The following is a 23,357-nucleotide window of genomic DNA, read 5'->3' as shown; positions in this document are numbered from 1 at the left end:
TCAGTAGGAGGTAGTAATCTAAAGCAGACCTCTAAAGCTCCATGATTTATACTATAGGATTCAAGCAGATGCTTGGAGTATGAAGGCTGGAATGATTAGCCAAAACGAGTAGCTGCACAAAATCAGTCAAACGACTACTGTTTGTCTTACTGTGTGAGCTTCTGTGGACTTTTATGTGTACAACTCATTCTCGTTGCAGAGTTTGTTGTCTGTTCATGATACCGTGGCCAGGAAGAGTTACGACCCAGAACTTCCTCCTCTGCCAGACGACGTTGATGATGAAGAAGATTCTGTCAAGATCATTCGACTGGTCAAGAATAAAGAGCCTTTGGTGAGAGAACTTCCTTCTCACACACACTTACAAACACATGCAAATTTCCACATGCTGTCAAAGCCAGACACACAGGGGCTGCCATAATTCAAGCTCACGTAGTGGAAAACACTCTTGTGAACATGAAACTCATAAATACAAGCGCACTCGCGCGATAGTGTCAGTGATGTGTTTGGCTCACGCTCCCTATTCACCCTTATCCTCTAGTTCCTGAGTGACCACATATCCTCCATGTAAACATGACACAAGCCACATTCCGCATTACCTTACAGACGCTCTCACCCGCTCTGTCCAGTGGTCTCCTGTAGCATTTAGATGCATGTCTGTTGCTCTTTCCCTTGCGTGTCGTTCACAGCTCTCTCTAGGCTAGATTTCTGGCCAACTTTCGCTCCTCCATTTCATCTAATTTTTCTGCGAGCTGTCAGAATCAAGACCTCTGTTTACACGTATAGTCATCAGTTACCCAAACCTGTTTGGATTCAAGCTTGAGGCTGTACTGTGCTTGAAAGTGACAATGAATGAGCATTGACATCTATTGGCATTCTCGAGTTTCAAGAATCCCAGAATGACATATTAAATCTTTTTGTATTTAGCTGAGCAGTTGTTGGGTGGTTTGCCAATGTATTAGATTTATTTTACTACATAACAAATATGCTGGACTAATGCTTGTGGGAAGAAAAAAAATATTGGAGGTGGTAGTGTAGCATAACACTCCTGGACTAATGTTGACTTTCTAATTTCTGGATCTAAGATTCTGTCTGTCTGCCTGACAGATAGTATGCCTGATTTTTATCCCAACTTTATACTTGTGAGAGACACATGATGGCTAACTAGTTTTTTATTTTATTTAAATGGACTGCAATGTCACTATGTAATTGCCTGTTGTATTCACAATATTTACACTACCAAATGTTTAAGGTCAGTAAATATTTTCAGTTTTTTCAGCAATGATGTTTTTATGAAGTTATGAAACTTTTTTTTTTTCCTTTTTTTCAAGTAAATGCTGTTCTTTGAGCTTTCTCATCATGAAAGAATTCTGAAATTTAAAAAAATTTTTCCACAGAAATATTAATCCCCACGAGGGAAGTCGTGGCCTAATGGTTAGAGATTCGGACTCGTAAACCAAAGGTTGCGGGTTCGAGTCTCGGGCCGTCAGGGATTGTAGGTGGGGGGAGTGAATGTCCAGCGCTCTCTCCACCCTCAATACCACGACTGAGGTGCCCTTGAGCAAGGCACCGAACCCCCAACTGCTCCCCGGGCGCCGCAGCATAAATGGCTGCCCACTGCTCCGGCTGTGTGTTCACTGTGTGTGTGTGTTCACTGCTGTATGTGTGCACTTTGGATGGGATAAATGCAGAGCACGAATTCCGAGTATGGGTCACCATACTTGGCCGTATATCACGTCACTTTCAACTGTTTTCAGCACTGATAATAATGAGAATTTTTCTTTAAAATGTCTTGAGCACCAAATCAGCATATTAAAAAAGATTTCTGAAGGTCATGTGACACTAAAGATAATAACTGCTAAAAATTCAGCATTGTGGTCACAGGAATAAATTGCGTTTCAAAATAGTGAAATATTACTATAATTTCATTTATAGAGGTTTTTTTTTTGGTCACACTTAATTTTAAGGTCCAATTTTCGCCATTAACTACGACTTTTGCCTCAATGAACTCCTATGACTTATCCTATGCTTATGAATAGTTAGTAAGGTAGTTGTTAAAGCTGCAAGTACAATACAGCAAGTACATAACCAGCCAGTGTTCAAAACTACCGCCTTTTGCCCGATTCACAACGGATAGCTTATAATAAAGTTTTCTAATTTGAGTGGTACGAGTAGATTTCCGTGGGAAATTCGAGCATGGCACTCCGTCATTACGTCATGTCTGTAAACATAAAGAAGTTGTCCCGGCTATATGGCATGTGAGGATCCTGCAGGTGGCAGATCGTTTAGCCTTTTCTCACAGCAGCTAGAATAATTAAATTTATCATTTTGATGGAGGATTGTAATCCAGAAAGGATTGTTTTTATGAGACACATGTGAATGAAATTAAATTAAATTCCAGTTTCAAGCATGGCAGACTTGTTACTTGTTCTGATGACAATATACGGTGAAAATTCTTATTTGGGTCATATATTCCAAGACGTAGGATAGAATCTGTGGTTCCTGAGTACAGTATCCACACTGGTGCGGTGACTGACTGCCACACATTCACCTCAAAACATTAGATTAATCCACGCTGGAGCCGTGCCGGTGTTGTGCCCATTTTCGACCCCTGCCAAATTATTTGTTGCCCCTACCCCTTCTCGTTGAAATCACTACCTGATTGCCTAATCCTAACCCCATCCCTAATCCTAACCCCTCCCCCACACCTAACCCTAAACCTACCAATACTAGGGGGGTAGTAATCTGGCGGGGGTCGGAATTCAGCACAACACCGGAACACCGGATCACAACCCCGCGCACAGAAGATGATTCCGCACTGAGCTGCCATTCCAGGTTTACAGAGATGACGACAAAGAGGCAAAATTTATGGACTGCAGCTTTAAGTTTAGGTATTAGATAGGATTAGGGATGTAGAATATGGTCATGCAGAATATGTGCTTTGTAAGCACTATTATAAACAGCCAATATGTTAATAATAGGAATGCTAATAAGATACTAGCTAATGGTGAGAATTGGTCCTTATACTAAAGTATTACTGTTTTTTAAATATATGACAGTTTTACTGTCTGTTTGATAAAAATAATAGCTTTTTTATGATACTGTACTTTAAAGCTCTCACCTAGTTGCCTACTGAAGCTAAGCAGGGTTAGAGCCGGTTCATTACTTGGATGGGAGATGATTTAGGAAAACTAAATTGCTGCTGGAAGAGGTGCTAGGGAGGCCAGCAGGGGGTGCTCACCCTGTGGACTGTTTGTGTTCTAGCGATAGGGATATTATACTGTCAAAATGCACCATCCTTTGGATGAGATGTTAAACCGAGGTCCTGACCTCTTTAGTCATAAAAGCTCCCAGGAAAGGTATAATTATAGGTATAACCTCGGCATCCTGGTCAAATTTGCCCACTACCCTCTGTTCTAATCCCTGTATCGGTTGATTTGCTTCATCACTCCTCTCCACCAATAAGCAGGTGTGTGGTGGGCATTTGGGCACACTATGATTGCTTCACACCATCCAAGTTCCATATGACACAAATATTTATAATAAAGGATTAGTACATTTTGTATGAGAGACAATGCATAATAAACATACCTCCTGTTCAGTTCCATTGTTTTTGTGAATGGTCCTACAGGATTATGTTTATAAGTCCTGAAATATAGTGGATAGGTGGTCAATTAATAATGGATTTCAAATGTGTTCCAGATCAGATGCTTTACGAATTCAGATTTAACATCTGTAGTCGATCAGCATTCGATTTTATGGTAAGATCCTAGTGAAATGAAATGCAAAATAAATCTCTCTTTTCCTCTCAATAAACATTGAGCTTTGGTTAGGTATAGTTTGACCTATGGCCCAAGTCCTCAGCAATTTTAGATGCTGGCTGCCCCTCCAAAACCTCTAGCTGTTTTTCAGACAAGAAGTCAAATGTCAATTCTTTATTTTATTTTTTTTCTCTGATTTTAACTTGAAATTGTATATATCAGGTGCAGACAGCCTGTGCAGTCATTATGACAAAAGTACTGCAAAGTTGAACTTTAATTTCTCTTTCTTTCTCTGGTGTGTGGTAGTTAGCAGGCCTCTGCGGATGATTCATCGGTTTGTATAATTGTGATTAGTCGAATGGGTAGGATTCAGTAGCTCTGATTAATTGCTATCATTTTTCAGCCCATGACATCATGCGTATTTTAGTGAGGGGAGTAATGAGGAGAAAGTGGAGTGGGTTCAAGCACTTCGGGGATGGGACCCAAATCCTCAATTGCTCTCCACTCTATTTGGTAACTTTAACCTGCTGATTTATTAGCAGCAATGGCAGGATGCTGAAATAATTGGGCTTGGATCGGCGTACATGTGGGGTGACGGCAACAGCAACAGAAGTGAGCTCAGCGGTGGATTTTATTGAAAGAATGTGTCGTTTTGGATAAGGTTACTGAAAGGTCTATAGGAAGGGAAAAGACTGTGTATGGCTGTGTGTTTGTTGGTTAGATAAAGTGTGTATATTCTATCCAGATTTCAGACTGAGTAATAGGAGAAGAGTAGACGGAACAGACATTTGCCAATAAGATGATTTGGCTATAGATTGTGTACTCTTTTCATTGCACACTTTGTTTTGTTTCTAGATGCTTATTGCACTTTTAAGATGGAGCCTGCCCAACAAAATCTTTCATCCCTAACTATACAATTTGTCTTTTGATGTAGTAGTCGTCTTTAATCTCCATGTTGCTCATCCTGAGGGCTGTAGTAATCTTACCCCGCACCTTCTCCAAAATGAAGAGCTCCTCTGGCTTCTGTTCTGTTTGTATATATTTTTTAATCACAAATTATATTGTCTGTATAACAGTTTGAGTGAAAATTTGACTAAAATGTTTGGTATATCCACCTTTTGCTTTCATGACAGCAGCACAAGTGTGTCTCTATCTTCATTTATCTCACACAAACACTCTGTTTACACTAGTGCGTTTTCGTTTTAAAACAGTGTTTTAAAATGAAAATGATCCTCGTCTACAATGGTGTTTTCACTGCATTTCAGAAACTATCTCTGTCCACACTACACAACTGAAAATGCATGTATATGTATAGGTAGATACATATTTACACTGAAAAGCAACCTGGGAGTTTTCAATCTAAAACGGGGTTTGCAGCATTTTCAAAAGTCTCAGTTTTCGAGGGTCGAAAACACCAGAGTAGTGTAAATGACAAGCGTATCCGTAGCAAAAGTTATGCGTTTTAAAACGAAAACACAATAGTGTAAGCGTATCTTTAAAGGTCTGTTGTGGAACACGGTTCTCATTACATAGGCAAAGATATTCTTATTTTATTTATGAATCAAACCTGGAAGTCATTTTAGACGCATTTTTACACCGAAATTACCTGGAACAATTTGTCCCAGGAACATTTTTTTAATCCAGACCTGTTGCTGTCTGCGTTTCCATCGCAGTCTAAAGTACCAAGAAGATTAGGTAAATAGTCTGGTGACTTAGGTCTGCGTGCGTTTCTCAATATATACGCAAATTTCGGACGTGCATCCTCGGTAGTTCGGACTTCGCAAGTTCGACTCTGGAGTGTGAACACCCAGGGATGGGACGACTCAAGTCCGGTAGTTCTGCAAATGGAGCAGCAGCATACTTGATAACGTGACTCAGCTCGCCTCAGCTACTGCAATTTTCTTCATTGTATTTACAATATGACGAAATATGATATGAAACACCATTGCCTCTCTTATTTTATTTTCACTATTGCCTCTTTTATACTCTCATATTAATAGCCGCGGAAATGTAGTTCAGGGAGCGTATTACAATGAAACGAAATATTAGCTAAATCGAACAGCATTGCCTCTTTTCATTTTCATTTTAACATATTAGATTAATAGAATGATAGAACAAAGACCAAAGATTATCTGTTAGATTTACCCAAAGCGAATTATATCTCATGTTTAACCACTACAGAGACATCAGAGCCAGCGGCAAATGTCAGAAGGACTAGCCGAGTTGAGGCTGCTCTCGTCAGGAAACATGAGCACTGAGTGCCCGCTGATCATGTGGAGCTCACATCTCCGAAATCGGTGAAGCACATTTTCAAATAGGTGCTGTCTTTATAAATAAACTGCAGATTTGAGTTTTAAACAACTACATTCTTGCCTGAAATACTTTCAAAACTACATTTTTATGACACATAACAGTAATATATTTTTATTTAATTATACGAATTATGGTGGTTGAAATACTATGTGAATTCAACCAATCAGCACGTTCAGCGCCCAAGTCCCACCCCCGAAAGATCCATACCTTTTGAAAAAGTGGTACCTCGGCTCGCGAGCAGGGACTTTCTAAGGGGCAAATTTGTACCCGGAACTTTTAGATCCTGATTCCTGCAGTGGAATCACACAGAGTACCGCTCAAAGTCCCTAGTTCCTGGGTAAAGTTCCTGCGGTGGAAATGGGACTTATAATTCTTTTATATGATTTAAAAGTAAATGTCATTGATCGAAGTTTAATGCAAAAGTCAGCAGGAAAGTGTTTATTGAATTTTTATAGATTTGCATTTGCTGTGCATTTAAAGAAATTAGAGAAATGATTGAAGTAATTATTATGCAACTATATTTGTTTTCCTAATATGATTTCTGCCAGGGTGGATCTCAAGAGGGATTATAGTCCTAATCAATATCTTGTCTTTAAATTCCATGTTTAGACTCGAATCAAGAATTCTGGATTCACATAACATTCTTAAGAATAAAATTCTCTATATTTCATCTGACACCACTGATAGATAATGTAAAAATGACAAGTCATGATCCTGTGACTTTTTAAGCAACTCAAAAACTACTCAAGTAGGGATTTTGTTTTTAATTTTATAACTACAACATTTTTTCCAACAGCATAGAATATACTCACACAAATTCACATGACGCATTCATTCTTGAGAGCATGCAAGAAAAATGCAGCACAAATGAGCACAACAGAGCGATCCATTTTGAGACAGGCTCTATAAAAATAACTCTTAAAATACACAGAATATTAAAAAAAGGGTCTCCTAGTGCTGAACTCCCCATCAGCCATTATTACAGTAATAGATATTACTGTGTTCGGTATTACTTGGAGATCATCGAGTCTTCAGCAAAAGCCACCACACACTGACAGAGGAGCATTTTGGAGGCAGGGATTTAAATCTTTAACAAGATTCAAATTGACACAGGCAGAGTGAAAGACTGGATTTTGTCGATCAGGTAGGGTACAACTTACCGATTTCAAAACATTTCAGCCGGTTTATATATCATGTATATATTATTTATCTTGTATATGATGCATTTGGTTGAGTTGCCCTGCAGTAAAGCGCTTCATTGTAGTACGATGATTATCTCTTCAGCGTGCACAGCGCGATCAGGACAATCAACAATGAATGCAGAATATTAATGACTGGGTCTGGGACTGTCATATACATAACATTATTATGAGAACACTTTTATAATAAAACGCTGTGAAGTTTTAGAGTTTAGCTGCCGTGGTTCTGCACGTTGTAGCGCAAAGAACACGTCTGTGCAGCTCTGAATGAACTCCTTTTGTGAACGTGTTCATGACATTTGCGTTTGGGGTATTTCATGCAGATAGCCTATAAGTCGTAATATTAACGTTATGTTGTGTAAATAACGAACCATATTTATAGGCAATGAGATAAATGATGCGTTAAATCCCATTGATTAAAAATCTGCCATAAAAACATCATTCTACTGGTCAACTTCAGCGCGCGCAGCTCAAAGCAGAAATGCAGAACATAAATAACTACTGTCATATACAGTTGAGCAAAAAAGTATTTGGTCAGCCACCAATTGTGCAAGTTCTTCCACTTAAAAAGATGAGAGAGGCCTGTAATTTTCATCATAGGTACACTTCAACTATGAGAGACAAAATGGGGGGAAAGAATCCAGGAAATCACTTTGTCTGGTTTTTATAGAATTTATTTGCAAATTATGGTGGAAAATAAGTATTTGGTCAATAACAAAAGTTCATCTCAATACTTTGTTATACACCCTTTGTTGGCAATGACAGAGGTCAAACGTTTTCTGTAAGTCTTCACAAGGTTTTCACACACTGTTGCTGGTATTTTGGCCCATTCCTCCATGCAGATCTCCTCTAGAGCAGTGATGTTTTGGGGCTGTCGCTGGGCAACACGGACTTTCAACTCGTTTTTGCTCATCGTTCTTGTGATCATTTTGACCCCACGGGATGAGATCTTGCATGGAGCCCCAGATCGAGGGAGATTTTCAGTGGTCTTGTATGTCTTCCATTTTCTAATAATTGCTCCTACAGTTGATTTCTTCACACCAAGCTGCTTGCCTATTGCAGATTCAGTCTTCCCAGCCTGGTGCAGGTCTACAATTTTGTTTCTGGTGTCCTTCGACAGTTCTTTGGTCTTGGCCATAGTGGAGTTTGGAGTGTGACTGTTTGAGGTTGAGGACAGGTGTCTTTTATACTGATAACGAGTTCAAACAGGTGCCATTAATACAGATAACGAGTGGAGAACAGAGGAGCCTATTAAAGAAGTTGTTACAGGTCTGTGAGAAGCCAGAAATCTTGCTTGTTTGTAGGTGACCAAATACTTATTTTACTGAGGAATTTACCAATTAATTCATTAAAAATCCTACAATGTGATTTCCTGGATTCTTTCCCCCCATCCTGTCTCTCATAGTTTAAGTGTACCTATGATGAAAATTACAGGCCTCTCTCATCTTTTTAAGTGGGAGAACTTGCACAATTGGTGGCTGACTAAATACTTTTTTGCCCAACTGTACATAACGTTATAATTGAGCACTATTGTAAAAAGAATGTTGTGAATTCTTAGGATTTCGCTGATGTTTAATGTTAACTATCTTTTAATCTAAACCTCAAACATTATTTACCCCGTATGTATCTGTGAGTTGTCCGTTACACATTTTCCCTGTGTGTTAACGTCAGTAATTATGACTGTGTCTGACTTGACTCTTGGTAATGTATTTTGCCCCGCCCCCAAACATATGATTCGACTATTAGTCGAATATCGACAAGATTCGAAAATTCCGATTCGACTATGAAAATCCTTAGTCGGGGACACCCCTACCCAGGCCAATGTCAGTGAAGTATGCAGAACATCTAAGAAAACTATCTTTCTTTCTTTTTTTTTTTGGGCTTATTGCTGTTGACTGTTCATGGCAATGCAATCTATACAGTGGTAGAGGTCTCAGAGACCGTGAAGCCAAAATAAGACTTACTACTTTGAAAAAAAAAAAAAAAAAAGTTTTTGAATGTCTGAGCTTAGATTGTCATGTTGAGCCTTGGAACACAATCACAGCCAACAGACATTCTGTACTATAAAATTTCACACGGTTCTCGTTTCCTCTTTGACCTCTCATTGGTTGATGACACAATGCTTCATTAATGTTTCCTCTCCAGCAGCTTCATTAGAAACCTTTTTTGTATATTTTGACATCTATTTTGATGCTGAATATTTCCGAATGGTAGTTTTTGGTTCTTGATATCAATAGGGTTTATATATGTGATTTGAGAACTTGTATGTAAATGACATGTAGAAAGGGTATAATTGTAGACTGCCCTGGATTTATACAGCAAGACAAATTACTGACTACTAGGACTGTCAATTTAACGTTAATTTGCTTCAAATAATTATGAAAAAATAAAATGTTAAAATGAATGCATTTGAGTCATTCTTCAATTGTGGTGGCAAATGAGAGGCAGAATTTGTAAAAATGCTTTTGTTTTTTTTCTAATAAAATATATTGCTATGCATTTAAAATTAGTTTAATATGCTATATCCATTCAAATGAAAGCTTAAGAACATTTTGATTTTTAAATTATTTCAATCAAACACTGGTGACACAGCCACTTATGTCTATGCCATTTTGAAGTAACACCACAGATGTAATATAATAATACCACAGACTTTATATTGCAAGTTACTATAGGCTCTGTGGTGTTACCAGAAAGATAGTAACGCCACAGACAAATCAGCCTAAATCCAGACTTTTCTAAAATTGAGGCTGCCATTATGATGATTTCAAGATCAGGGGACGTTGTGGAAATATTAATAAGTATGTATTTATCAAAATCTTGATTTAAAATGTCAGATCTGCAAGGTATCAACATAATACCACAGACACTAATAAAGTGCGACACATGAAATTGTCAGAAATTTAGCTAACTTTAAGAAAATTAATAAGAATTGATTCACCATGCACCCCTCAGATCAACCAGCACCTGCAGTGACCTTTACACACAGGAAGTAGTCCAAATAGAATTCTCCCTTTTCTTAAAAGGGCTACATCCATTGTTGTAACACCACAGACTTGAATTTGGGGGACACAAATTTTTTTGAATATAACTATATATTGATTGATTGATTTGATTTATTTAAGTGTCATACATCATAATGGATGCCCAGCCCACAAGGGCTTATTAGACACTGCAACATATAGCAAATCATAGCCACGTGACATAATACAAAGTAAAAGACAACATTACCAGACAAACACAAATATATCTATATACTCCTCATACGGGGTATAGAATACTTTGACGTCTATGCCAGGCCTATATAAATGTTTTTTTTTTTTTTTTTTTTTTTTTTTTTTTTTTTTACAATTTCATAAAATTTTACATGTTTAGTAAAATCTATATTCACAATATAACCACTTTATTTGTGTTAAAAATATTATATTGTTGCAATTACATTCCATGATACCTCTCTAAGGTATGGCGGGAACATCCATATTTTGTTACAATGCAATCTCTAAAACTCAATTAAATATGTATTTTAGATAAAAAATGTAACTACTAACAGTGCACATTGTTTACCCTACAGAATACAAACATGCAAACATTATGATTTATTGGTATTCAAAGTTTTTCAACTGTTGTAAAGTAGAGGGAAACCACTTGCCACCACAAATGAAGAATGACCCATTTTACACACACAACCCAACTTTGTCATCTTGCATTGCGTGCATGAAATTTAAATGCCCCTAATATTCAAGATATGAGGGCTGAAAAAATTCTCAGCCGTTTGCAATTAATTATTCTGTACATCATAAAATTAAATGGATATAAAAATTTAATTGCTTGATTAGACTTAATAACCAAATGGTATCTAGTTCTACCTTAACTTGAAGTTAGCCTTTGCTGCTTAAGGTTTTCATCTGTTCTTTCTTTTCTTTTGAAGCATATAGAAGATTATAAGGTCATCTGTGTGGGTTAGCGATGAAAAACCAAGCACTAAGGTAATGTCATTTTCTAGAAATAATGGACGCATAAATTAGGTTAGGGTGAAAGACGGGAGCACACATGATAGCGCTTTTGCGATACATCTGTGTGCTCAGGAGAAATATATTATGGCCCTGATGGCTCAGAGTGGAAGAGAATGTTCTCTCCAGTGAGATATCAGGACGGACACGGACATGCACCATCGGAGGGTAATGTTGACCTGAGAGCTAATGTCACTCATCTCCCATGTTACGTGCAGAGATCAGTAATAGACTGATAAAGTATATTGGCCAGGCAAAATTTTAGACTGTTCATACAAGGTTCCTTCATACATTCCTACAGCCTTGTCAACAGAATAAACATTTTATTTATTTAAAATAATTTTATAATGAATACATTTATTAATAGACAAATTATTCATTTAAAGATGATTTGAAATGCAGATTTATTAGGGTTAGAGTTTGTCACTGGTTATTATGTAAGTGTGGGGTTCAGGCCTCTCTCCTCACCTTTTGCTGTTTTTCTAATCTTTCATTCCTTCCTCTGCATCGTGTGCTCTGATTTTCCCAAGTATCCATGTTTCTGTCTATATCCTGTTACAGAGTGCACAGGAGGTGCTCGAGCGCACATATTAGCACACACTGTTCTTTGTGTAGTGAGGTCTGCTTGTCTTTCGAAGGCATTTCCTCATGTAGGTGAAGGAACTTCTGAAAGTGATGTTTCCTTAGTGGGGTACACAGGCAACACTTATAAGACAACCTATGGATAAGCCAGTGTGTGAAACCACAGACACACACATCGATTTCAGTCTTTGATACTTATAAACACTTTCTTTTGACCTAAACATTATCGATTGCAAAAGCATGCAAGAAATTCTTTATTTTTTGTGTGTTACTACTCAGTAGCCTCAATCACTGATTAATCATTAGTCCAAAAACCCATATTAAATAATATTAAAAATAAAATTGGTTCTGATTAGCTTCCGTTTTTAGTTGCTTTGTGCAGTATTTAGGTTTCAGCTTGGATGGAAAAATCACTTGATGTTGGAAACCTGCTTTGGAGTGTATTTTCCCATTGGATATAAAATGACCGTTTCTAGCTGTTAGGGTCATACTGCAGGAGACATGAATGATTGTATCCAGCATTTTATTCCAAGCCTCAACTTCCCTCTCCCTCGTCCATTCCCTTTTTTACCTCTACCCATTCCCATTTACCTTCCTGTCATTCTTATTTATTTCCATTCAAGTCAGTCCTGTCCTGTTTTCAGCACATACCCTGGCATTCCTCAGCCATTATTACCTTAATGTAACGTAATAAAAACGTAATATTAATATGTAATTTAAAGCATAGTTTAATTTAGCTCAAAGGGAATCATTTATGATTTTATAGGGAATTTGAACAGAATCACTGTTTTACAGCTGATCACTGAACGAGCCGTATAACAAAATCTGCACTGGATATTAAAATCCAAAATATAGTGAAAACACTATTTAATAGCACAGTAACAAGATTGGCAGATTAAGACATTAACTTGTAAGCACAAAACACAAGATACTTCTCTTTTCAATATAAATAAGATTTTATTTATATAAACCGAAGACATAAACTAATCTAACACATGAACACAAGCATTCACACATTCACACAGCAGAAAGTGAGGAAAGGATGAGTTTAAGAGAATGAAAATGTGATATCCCAAGTTTACAGCAATATGTTCAATTGCATAGACCTGAGCAACCATCAATCATTTATTTAACCCTCGCTTTGAGTTTCTCAAAGAGGCTAAAATTTATATTAAGTACACCGATTCAGTTAGAACCTGGAGGTGTTACTTGCTTGCTTTGCCTGTGTTTAGGGGTTTTCTTTGTGTCTCGTCGTCGTTGCAGACTGGAGGGGGTTCCCCGAAGTGTCTGATTGGTTGAGTTCAGTAGTCTTTGAAGTGACGTCTTGGGCGTTGGCTGAAGATGCGGAGTTGGTCTGGTTGAAGTTTTAAGCGAGTGCAGTCGGAGCTGGACTTTGCAGCAAACTTATATTAGAACACGAAACTCCACGGAAAGAAAAGAAACTGAAGTAAAAGAATAAGAATAAAAGGATGTAACGAGACGTGGTTTTCTTCTCATTGTGGTAGCAGCTGGCACGTGGGCCAGAGCATGCTCAAAGAGCAGCATCAAAACGCGGTGGCAAAAGAGAAGAGGAGAAGGGAGAGGACCAAGAGGTTGTAAGAGAGCATTTTTAAGAAGAGAGAGTTTGATGGCGTCCTGAGTTTTTAAACTCCGCTTTCAGACCATCCCATCTGGACGTCTTGACCAATTAGATACTGTCCTTGCTTGGGGTGTTGCTCTGTTCCTCCACCCAACTAATAAATCAACATGTTATCTGTTCAGTCAGAGGTCCGAACTTTACAGGCTCTTGAAAAGTATACTTTTGAACATGATTTCCATAAGACTATGATGCATTTGACAAAGAATTGATTGGAATAAACATTTAAAGCATGATTTTTCAAACTCATACATACCAAACACGCATCTGATATTCACTATTCAATAATGATTAAAAAGACGTACATAATATTTGATTAAAACATGATAGTCTAATATGTGGGTTGCAAACATAATATGGGGTTATGCATAGAAATGTCCTTTTAGGATGATTTTATGTGCATACGAAAAAAAGTCTTTGTATAGTTCTTTGGAGAACGAAGGCATGTTCTTTAGACAAAGGAATTTTGGTTTGGTCTGTCTTCTATGTGGGGGAGAAGTCAGTCTAAGGATGCTTGTGAATTCAATCGTGGAACACGTGATAGCCATCTCTTTGAACATCAGTCTTGATTACTTGCCCCAAATTTGACGGTCTCCTTCCTGAATTGGAATTATCAATAAGTGTTCTTTTGTCTCAAGGTTGTAAGCTGTTCCGTGAAAGAGTTGGTTAGTTTGCTTGCTTCAGACTAGTTGGAGCTAGGAATCTGATTTACGGCATCCTGTTTCTTTGGGGCCTCTCTGAAGTCCAGCTCCTCAGGTTTCAATGTTCTGATGCTTCTTAAATTTGTGATATTCTACATTAATGAGACCCAATTTTCCTTTTTCAACATAATACCATATTTTCAACATAATATAGTCAAGTCAAGTCACCTTACTTATATAGCGCTTTTTACAATGCAAATTGTGTCAAAGCACTGCACAATATCAAAAAAAGGAAAATAAAGTGTCAATAAGTTTGAATAGTGTCTTTGCAATAAGGTCGGCGATATCGCTGGAAATGAAGCGTCCCCAACTAAGCAAGCCAGAGGCGACAGCGGCAAGGAACCAAAACTCCATCGGTGACAGAATAGAGAAAAAACCTTGGGAGAAACCAGGCTCAGTCGGGGGGCCAATTCTCCTCTGGTCAAACAAACCAGCAGTTCAGTTCCAAACTGCAGCAAGTCAGGTTGAATGGGCTCAGCTGGTTCCAGTGGTCTTTTCCGATGGCTGTCTAAGTGGCGGGGTCCTCAATGGGGATCTGTCTCTGGCGTTCATCCAGGTGTTTGGCCTCTGCCTACGATCAGGGACACATACGTCATCTCCCGGCGCTGATCCTCCATCTCAGGTGTTCGGTCATCTCAGATCATGTAATGGTTGGATCCAGACTGAAGTTCTGTAATTCCTGGCTACCACGGGATGTTAATCCCGTGGCAGAAACGTAGAGACAAGCAGAGACATGATTAGCGTAGCTGCTGTTCCATCTAAGCAAAAATAAATTGTTCAACCCAAGCTAAAGAATAATAATAATAATGTACATTTGATCAGATATAACTGCAGTACAAGATTATAAAATGCATTATGTGTATGCTTGGCTAAAGAGATGTGTCTTTAATCTAGATTTAAACAGAGAGAGTGTGTCTGAACCCCGAATGTTATCAGGAAGGCTATTCCAGAGTTTGGGAGCCAAATGTGAAAAAGCTCTACCTCCTTTAGTGGACTTTGCTATCCTAGGTACTACCAAAAGTCCAGAGTTTTGCGACCTTAGAGAGCGGGTTGGATTATAGCGTGGTAGAAGACGAGTTAGATACGCAGGTGCTAAACCATTTAGGGCCTTATAGGCAAGTAATAATAATTTGTAAATGATACGGAACTTAATAGGTAGCCAGTGCAGAGACTGTAAAATTGGAGTAATATGATCATATTTTCTTGATCTGGTAAGAACTCTAGCCGCTGCATTTTGGACTATCTGTAGCTTGTTTATTGAAGATGCAGGACAACCAGCTAACAGTGCATTACAATAGTCCAGTCTAGAGGTCATGAATGCATGAACTAGCTTTTCTGCATCAGAAACAGGTAGCATGCTTCGAAGCTTGGCAATGTTTCTAAGATGGAAGAATGCTGTTTTTGTAACATGGGAAATATGATTTTCAAAGGACAAGTTGCTGTCTAAAATAACACCCAGATTTTTGACTTTAGAGGACGTAACAGTACATCCGTCTAGTTGCAAATTATAATCCACGAGATTCTGTGTACGGTTTTTTGGTCCAATAAGTAATATCTCTGTCTTATCTGAATTTAGTAGGAGGAAATTATTGGTCATCCAATCTTTTACACTTTTTACACAATCTATTAGCTTAGATAGTTGAGAAGTTTCATCTGGTCTTGTTGAGATATATAATTGAGTATCATCAGCATAGCAATGAAAACTTATCCCGTGTTTTCTAATAATATTTCCAAGGGGCAACATGTAAATTGAAAATAGCAGAGGACCTAGGACAGATCCTTGTGGTACTCCATACTTTACTGGTGATAATTGAGATGACTCCCCATTTAAATGAACAAAGTGGTGATATGATAGTATTAATATAATATGATAGAACTGTAATGCAACAGGGTTAAAGCAACATTGAGTGTTTATTGAGCAGGTCATTGGAGGGTCAGTATAACAGTCAGAATATATAAAGGGAGTGAAACATCACAGTCTCTGTTTGTTTTGAGTCTCACTGTGTTTGTATGTGTGCATTTATAATTGAAAGTTTAATAACCGTGTTAACCTGTGTTTAACACGTATCTTCTGCCTGCTGGTATACTCGCAGGTGGCAGTGATTAATTGTGGCTAATTGTGTTCTTTTTGCTGTCTTTACTCCCCAGCTTTCTCCCTGCCAAGTCTACAGCAATCACAGCCATTTGGTTCTCTGTAATTTATGCTCATTTGAGCGGTGAATTGAAGAGAGTGTGTATCGTTGTTTGTTTTCACGCCAGTTTAAGTGACTTTGTGTCAAACACTCTGTCTCGGCCCGGGTCTTTGTATTTGTTTTTTCAGGTCTGCCTTGATGGCTAGAGGTTCTGCTGAAATGTTCTGAACCTCAGACTCCTATTGTAATGACGTTTGAAAAAGTTATGTTATGATGTCAGAGAGTGTGTTCAAAAAAGCTTAATATGTTGGTACTATGCACCAAGTAGATCTATAATACCTTGAGAAATCTATCGGTTTCCCATTCATCTAAATAGCCATTACTTGGCTGGCACAGGTGGACCCCATTTAGTTAAAGACCTGCAAATTAGGAAAAAAAAAAAAAAAGAGACTTTTCATAACACTTCCATGTTGTTGCTCTTTTGTTGGTTTTGATTGCTTCTATTGTCCTCATTTGTAAGTCGCTTTGGATAAAAGCGTCTGCTAAATGACTAAATGTGAATAATGTAACTGTAAATTATACACACACGCACATACATCGTAAGGATCATAAGGATGCATTACAGTTATAAAAATTGACAGGAAACGTTATAAAAGTTTGTATTGCTTTATATTTATCAAAGAATCCTGTAAAAATGTATCGTGGTTTCTCACAAATATTAAGCAGCGCCGCCGTTTTCAACATACAGTAGATAATAATGAGAAATGTTACCTAGCACAAAATCAGCCTATTTGAATGATTTCTGAAGGATCGTGTGACACTGAAGACTGGAGTAATGAGTTCTGAAACTTCAGCTTTTCCAGCACAGTAATAAATGACATTTTAAAATATTATTCAAATATAAAACTGTTATTTGTAATTGCAATATTATATCGCAAAATGACTGTTTTACTGTATTTTTTATTAAATAAATGCAGCCTAGGTGAGCTTTAATAATAAGCTTTAAAATCTTGCCAACCCCAAATTTTTGAACAGTTGGGTGTGTGCATATATTCACAACTAATTCAAATATAAAACTGTACTGATATTTTGTTGTAAAGAAAGAAATTGTGCATTTTGGCAGCCGAATGGCATAGAAATCAACCAGCAGGGGCTAACTGGGCCTTCCTAACCAGACACACCCCTTGACCCATTGGCACCCATAGCATCTGTTTAACATCTAATGTGCTTGTAGATCATCTTTTTGTGTTTGTATAAAAGAAAAGGTTTTCATTGTCTTCATCTAATGTCTCTGTCGTGAGAGTAAGCGTACACATGATCAGTTACTGTCATCACACAGTCACGAGCGGCATTGATGTGCATTTGATTTTTGCGTCTGTCAATCTGTCAACGGATGAACTGTCTCTGAAGAAGGACTTTTGTCTCGTTGCTCTGAGCTCTGCACCGATTAAGCCATCCACTTTTGGCTGGCCTTATAATAGTCATAAGCATTTATGTGCTAAGAGTCTCAGCATATGGTGCTGATCACCTTCACAACTGCCAGCCGTGGGTCACGTTACTGATGAGTAATTTAGGGAGCCATGGCCTCTTATTCTAATTTGCTTAATTTTTCTTCCATCACAGTTTCTGCTTTCTCTCTCTCTCTCTCTCTCGAAGTTCAGAGGAAAATGTTTCATTAAAGTCTATTTATAGAGCATGTTTTAATGGGCAGACCTCAGCAACATGAGGAAATAAGAAAACCTTGAAAATGCTCAATCAAAGAACCCTGCTCATTTCCTCCGGCTGCCTATTACAAGTGACCTTACTGCAAGAATGAAGTTGCACTTGCGAGGATCGTGCAGGCGTGACTGTGAGGATGACTAACAGAGGTGGAGTTTCTTATGGGTAAATCGTGCCAGCGTGATGAGTTTGGTTAGTCAGTCTAGTGTAGCATGGCTCTCTCAGCAGTATGTGTGATTTGGAAGAAGCCCGTTAGGTCCCTAGGCAGAGAGGATAAACTTGCACCTGAATAATATATCAGCTCATGCTCTTACACCAAGAGAGAGAAAAAATGGACTTCAGTCATTTGCATGGGTAAATGACAATAAAGATTTTATTTGCTTAAATGCATATCACTTTAGTTTTCTTCTAACTGTATCTGTGGACAGTTCTAAGCCAAGCCTCAAGAGGTTTGTAGAAGCTGTGTATCTGGCTTCTTATCAGTGTGTTAGCATTGCAGAATGATGTTAGTCAATCCAGGTAAGATTCATTAGAATATTATGAGAAATATCCTTTCTAATTGGATGTGACAGATAATCTTTGTCTTTGTTTTTGTTATGCCTTTATCTTTTATGAGAGCATTATGTGTATCTAAAAAGTCTTTGCCTTGCACAGTGAGCCAGAGAGTGTTGAGTGTGTAATGATGTATTGATATGAATAACCTCGTTGACTGAATGATGATCTGTTCCAACACACTGGAAAAAACTCCTTCCGCACTCAATTAAACAGACTACTGCACCTTCAGTTCAGTGATAGTTTTGTTTGAAATTATTCATGTTTTGTTTAAAAAGAAAAGTTTTTGGACTGGTTCTACTGTTCACTTTATCACATTTTACCAAATTAAATGGTATATCTGTGGTCCAATTCTCTTTCTTTACTCCCTTTCTCTCTCAATCTCCCTCATGTGTGTCATAAACACCACTGTTTTATCTCACATTGAGATGTAACAGCTAAGCTGATCACTGGTTTCTGTCACCTCCCAAAGCTTCGGGCCAATCGCTGCCTTGTCCTCCCAGGTCACCAAATTGTTCCAATTATTTGATCAACAGGAAATATTCAAAGACTTCTGAAGGGAGCGTCGACAAACGGCTTCTCTTTCCATCTTTCCATGTGTTTAACACATCAGAGGAGAACCTTGAGCTAATGTATTAGTCATGACGATGACTAGGGCTGCACAATATTGGAAAAAAACTCACATTGCAATATTTTTTTTTTACCTGCGACTATATATTGCAATATGAGGAAGAAAAAAAATCACTATATGACTTGAACAGCTCTATTTGAAAAAAAAAAAAAAAAAAAATGATTGTGATTTTTGTAGGTGAATAAATCGGCATAGAAAATAAGCAAAATACAAACAGAGATAAATATATTAGAAAAATTATACAAATGAAATAAACAGTGCTTTATGCTCTTTAGGTAAGTCCAACAGAGTTCAGGTACAGAAATTGAATAATCAAATGTAAAATAACACTGCGTAGTCTTCGCCAGTGGTGGACGAAGTACAAAAATCAAGTACTTGAGTAAAAGTGCAGATACGTATTATAAAATATTACTCCAGTAAAAGTACTGCTTTTTCAATTTTACTCGAGTGAAAGTACAAAAGTACTCAATTTTTTATGTTCTTAAGTAAAAAAAGTACTGATAGATTTATTTAGCAATTTTATATAGACTACTTAATTTAATTTTATATCAGCACATATTTTTATAATCCTGCTCAAAATACCTGGGATTTTCCCAAAATAACCAATACACGGAGTCAAGATATAAATTTTGTTGTTGATCTGGACTACGTTGACGAGAGTGATGTAGTAATGTTCACTGTGAAGCTTACATTGTAATTTACCTGAGAGAAAACAGATTTGACCATCTAATTTTCACCAGTAATTTTCACCTTGCCGAGCGTCACAGTTATATATGACACGAGAATAAGGCCTGAAGTTAGGAAGAACATTTTATGCAAAATATAATTATATTTCCATAATGATTTTTTTTCTTCTCAAACCTTGTCTGTGGTTTGTAAACACCCCTGGCCAAATTCCCCCAGAGGGCATCACTTCCCACTTTTATAATTACTGTAGTTACCATCTTCTGAACATCACATCCTTTCTTTTTCACTATCTAGGTGGTTGAATATAAATATTTGAGAAATTTATCTAAAAATTTCCTCAACTTGGCACCAGCAAGCTTGTTAGCTAGACAGTTAGTATCAGCTAACAATATTTACTTATTTTCAGTACGGGTTATGAATAAACATTCATATCTGTCTCCTTGGTTAGTTGATCTAAACAATATAAAAACAGACGTCACATAGGGCTAAATGCGTAGCATTTTAATAAAACTGCTAACGTTACAGCAGCAGGGAATATGAACGTGCATGAGTTATTTTATTTAATCTGTGTTATTTTAATGTTTCGTTCTTTTTCTAACTTCGCTCGGTGTTTCATTATGGGAATCGCTTTGGCCGTGACCAACTGCGGAAGCTCCTATGACACAACCGTTTTTTGACATTCCGTTTTTTTTACCCATTTAATTTTTCTGGACTCCTTTTTAATGGTCTATTTGTTTTAATGGTCAAAAAGCATGTCTAGCTAAATAAAATCATGAAACTTGAACAGTTTAACATCAATTTATTAAAAGTTTAACAACAATTACATGTTTAGGGCCCTATGAAATGTTTTATTTTTTCCAACCTTGTTTTATTGTTACCAAATTCTGTGTTTGGCATGTCTAATTATTTGAAAGCATAAAAACAAGTTTAATTTATTCTTACAATAGGCCTGTGATTTTTCTCTTTTTTTCCTCAGAAATTCTGTGTTGTGTATTGCCATTTTTAAGGCATAACACATTCATTTAATTTATCTTTTAATTAATGAAAATTAAACCAATAATTTTTTTTGGAAAATAAAGGGGATTTAATATTACAATTAAAAACATTGAAGAAATATTGTATGATTATCCCTTAAAAATAAGGTTTTAATCATTTTAATGGTGCCCATTTAATTTTGTTGTATAGCAATGATATGGGTGCAATCCGGGAGTGGTCTATATTTCCCATAGTGAAACACAGAGCGAAGTTAGAACGATGGGTTACTTAACGTAAACCCGGGTTCTTTAATAACAGAGTGAGGTGTTTCACCAGCACTGATGGGTAAGGATTCAGCAGAACCACCTTTACAGATTTAGTTCAAAAACAACTGACAGTTTTGACCTAAATATGATTTTCAGTTACAATAATTAATCCTAAAATTCTACATTAGTAAGCGCGCTCACAAGATCTCCCGGTTCTTACTTGAGTTCAGTTCACTGGAGACTCGCTCTAAATGGATCATTTGAATCAATGAATCGTTTGTTGCGATTTGCGAACCGATTTAACAGGTTCATTGAAAAGAATCAGTTTGTTCATGAATCAGACACCACTTCTACATCTTGGAGCACGTGATGTATTATAAGGAGTAACGATATGTTTTATGAAATGGAGTGAAGTAAAAAGTATGATCTTATGCTTTGGAATGTAGTGAAGTAAAAGTTACTCAAAATAAAACTACTCCAGTAAAGTACAGATACTTGAAAAATGTACTTAAAGGTGCCATAGAATGAAAAACTGTCTTTACCCTGGCATATTTAAATAATAACAGTTCTGTACATGGAAATGACATACAGTGAGCCTCAAACACCATAGTTTCCTCCTTCATATGTAAATCTCGTGATTAAAGACCACTGAAAAACAGGCGAATCAGAACATAACACCGACTGTGACGCAACAGTCGAGATCACTACGCCCCCAACATTTGCATAAACCCGCCCTTGTTCTAAGCCGGCCGAACCATCAGAAGCTCTGCAGGTATTGTAAATAAACAAGCGCGGACAACAGCGAAAATAACTAAATTAATTTTATGTTCCAGGCCGTGCAGGGGGTGTGAAGTGCAGGGATGGGTTGGTGTCTGTATTCAGAAAGGCACAGAAAGCAAATAACGCGAGCCACTAAAGGGACATGGTTAGCTCCTTGCTAGCGGTAGCCTTTTACAGTACATAAGATTTCACTCTCAGTAAGGAGAGATGAGGATGATGGCGAATGACTTACAGATCCTGAGCACCACTGACAAGCATCTGATCTTGTGAAATGTGTGGTAAGTACTGTTGCTCCATAATGTAAACATAGTTTGTGTGATCGCGTCTCTTGAAAGTGAAACTATAACGCGATCGATGGATTGTTCAAAAGCAGTTTCAATGCCTCACATATTAATAACGGCTCCCTGATGCCCGCGTTTTATATACAGTATAATTACCCGACGATATAACTGCGAGAAAGTATTTAAATATATATTTTCCTCCCTGTGCTTCCTTCTTGCTGATGAGCCGTACTGTGAAACAGCCAATCAGAGCAGAGCTCATTATTATTCATGACCCTGCCAAATAAGCCAATAACAGACCGTTTCATTCTAGGGAGAAATCCTAGGGTAGTTTCTGGAGATTTTTTGCCCTTACCTAAGTCACATACCTTCTGTGTAGATATCAGAGAACAATTTAAAATACTGTATCAATGCATTCTATGGCACCTTTAAGTACAGTAACGAAGTAAAACTACTTTATTACTGACCACCACTGGTCTTCACCAGTGTTGGGAGTAATGCGTTACAAAATTAATGCATTACAGTAACGGATTACTTTTTTGCTGTAACGCAGTAGTGTAAGGCATTACTAATCAATTTTCAGTAATATTTTACTCAGTACATTTTCAGTAACGCTTGCGTTACAACACTCTTTTAGCCCAAAATTTAATAAAAAAAAAAAAACGTAATTTATAGTCGGGATCCTACTTTTTTACGCCCCTAGGGCCGGGCTTCGGGCCAATATTCACGTCATAGTTCAGACGCGGGCCGGGCCTCAGGCCTGTTTTAGGCTTCCCCTTATCTTCATATTTTAGACATCCATCAATTATTGCAGAAAAATTGCCATGCTGGTGGAAACCACATGAGTCCGTGCTGCCGCGACTGTCAAGAGCGGCTCGACAGTGTTTAGTGTCCCGCTGCAGGAGCGAGCCGTCAGTACAGCTGAAGAGTTCTGCGTTCAAATACACACATTAAAACTTGCCGTAAAGCCCCAGAAAAAGTAATTACCATGAATGTGTCCGGGGGGAAATAGTAAGGATCTCCTCATTAGACGCGCCTTTTGGAAAAAGATTATATTAAAGAGTTTTTTTTTGTTTTTGTTTTTTTATTTCAAGTAGTAATTTAAAGCTTTCTATTGATTTATCATGCCTGTGAG

At 37.6% G+C, this 23,357-nt stretch overlaps 1 protein-coding gene across 1 annotated transcript in view; it reads left to right on the top strand.

Moving 5' to 3' along the window:
* mpp7a (MAGUK p55 scaffold protein 7a) overlaps window positions 1-23,357 on the top strand; it is a 180,258-nt gene that overhangs the window by 86,548 nt on the left and 70,353 nt on the right. Inside the window, exon 7 of the mRNA XM_079398287.1 lies at window positions 200-331. Coding sequence (XP_079254413.1) covers window positions 200-331 — 132 coding nt within the window. The remainder of the gene's footprint in view (window positions 1-199; window positions 332-23,357) is intronic.

Source organism: Barbus barbus (genome assembly GCF_936440315.1).
Source record: "Barbus barbus genome assembly, chromosome: 38".
NCBI lineage: Eukaryota > Metazoa > Chordata > Actinopteri > Cypriniformes > Cyprinidae > Barbus > Barbus barbus.
Note: the sequence above shows the minus strand (reverse complement) of the source record. Positions and strands in the feature narration are given on the sequence as shown.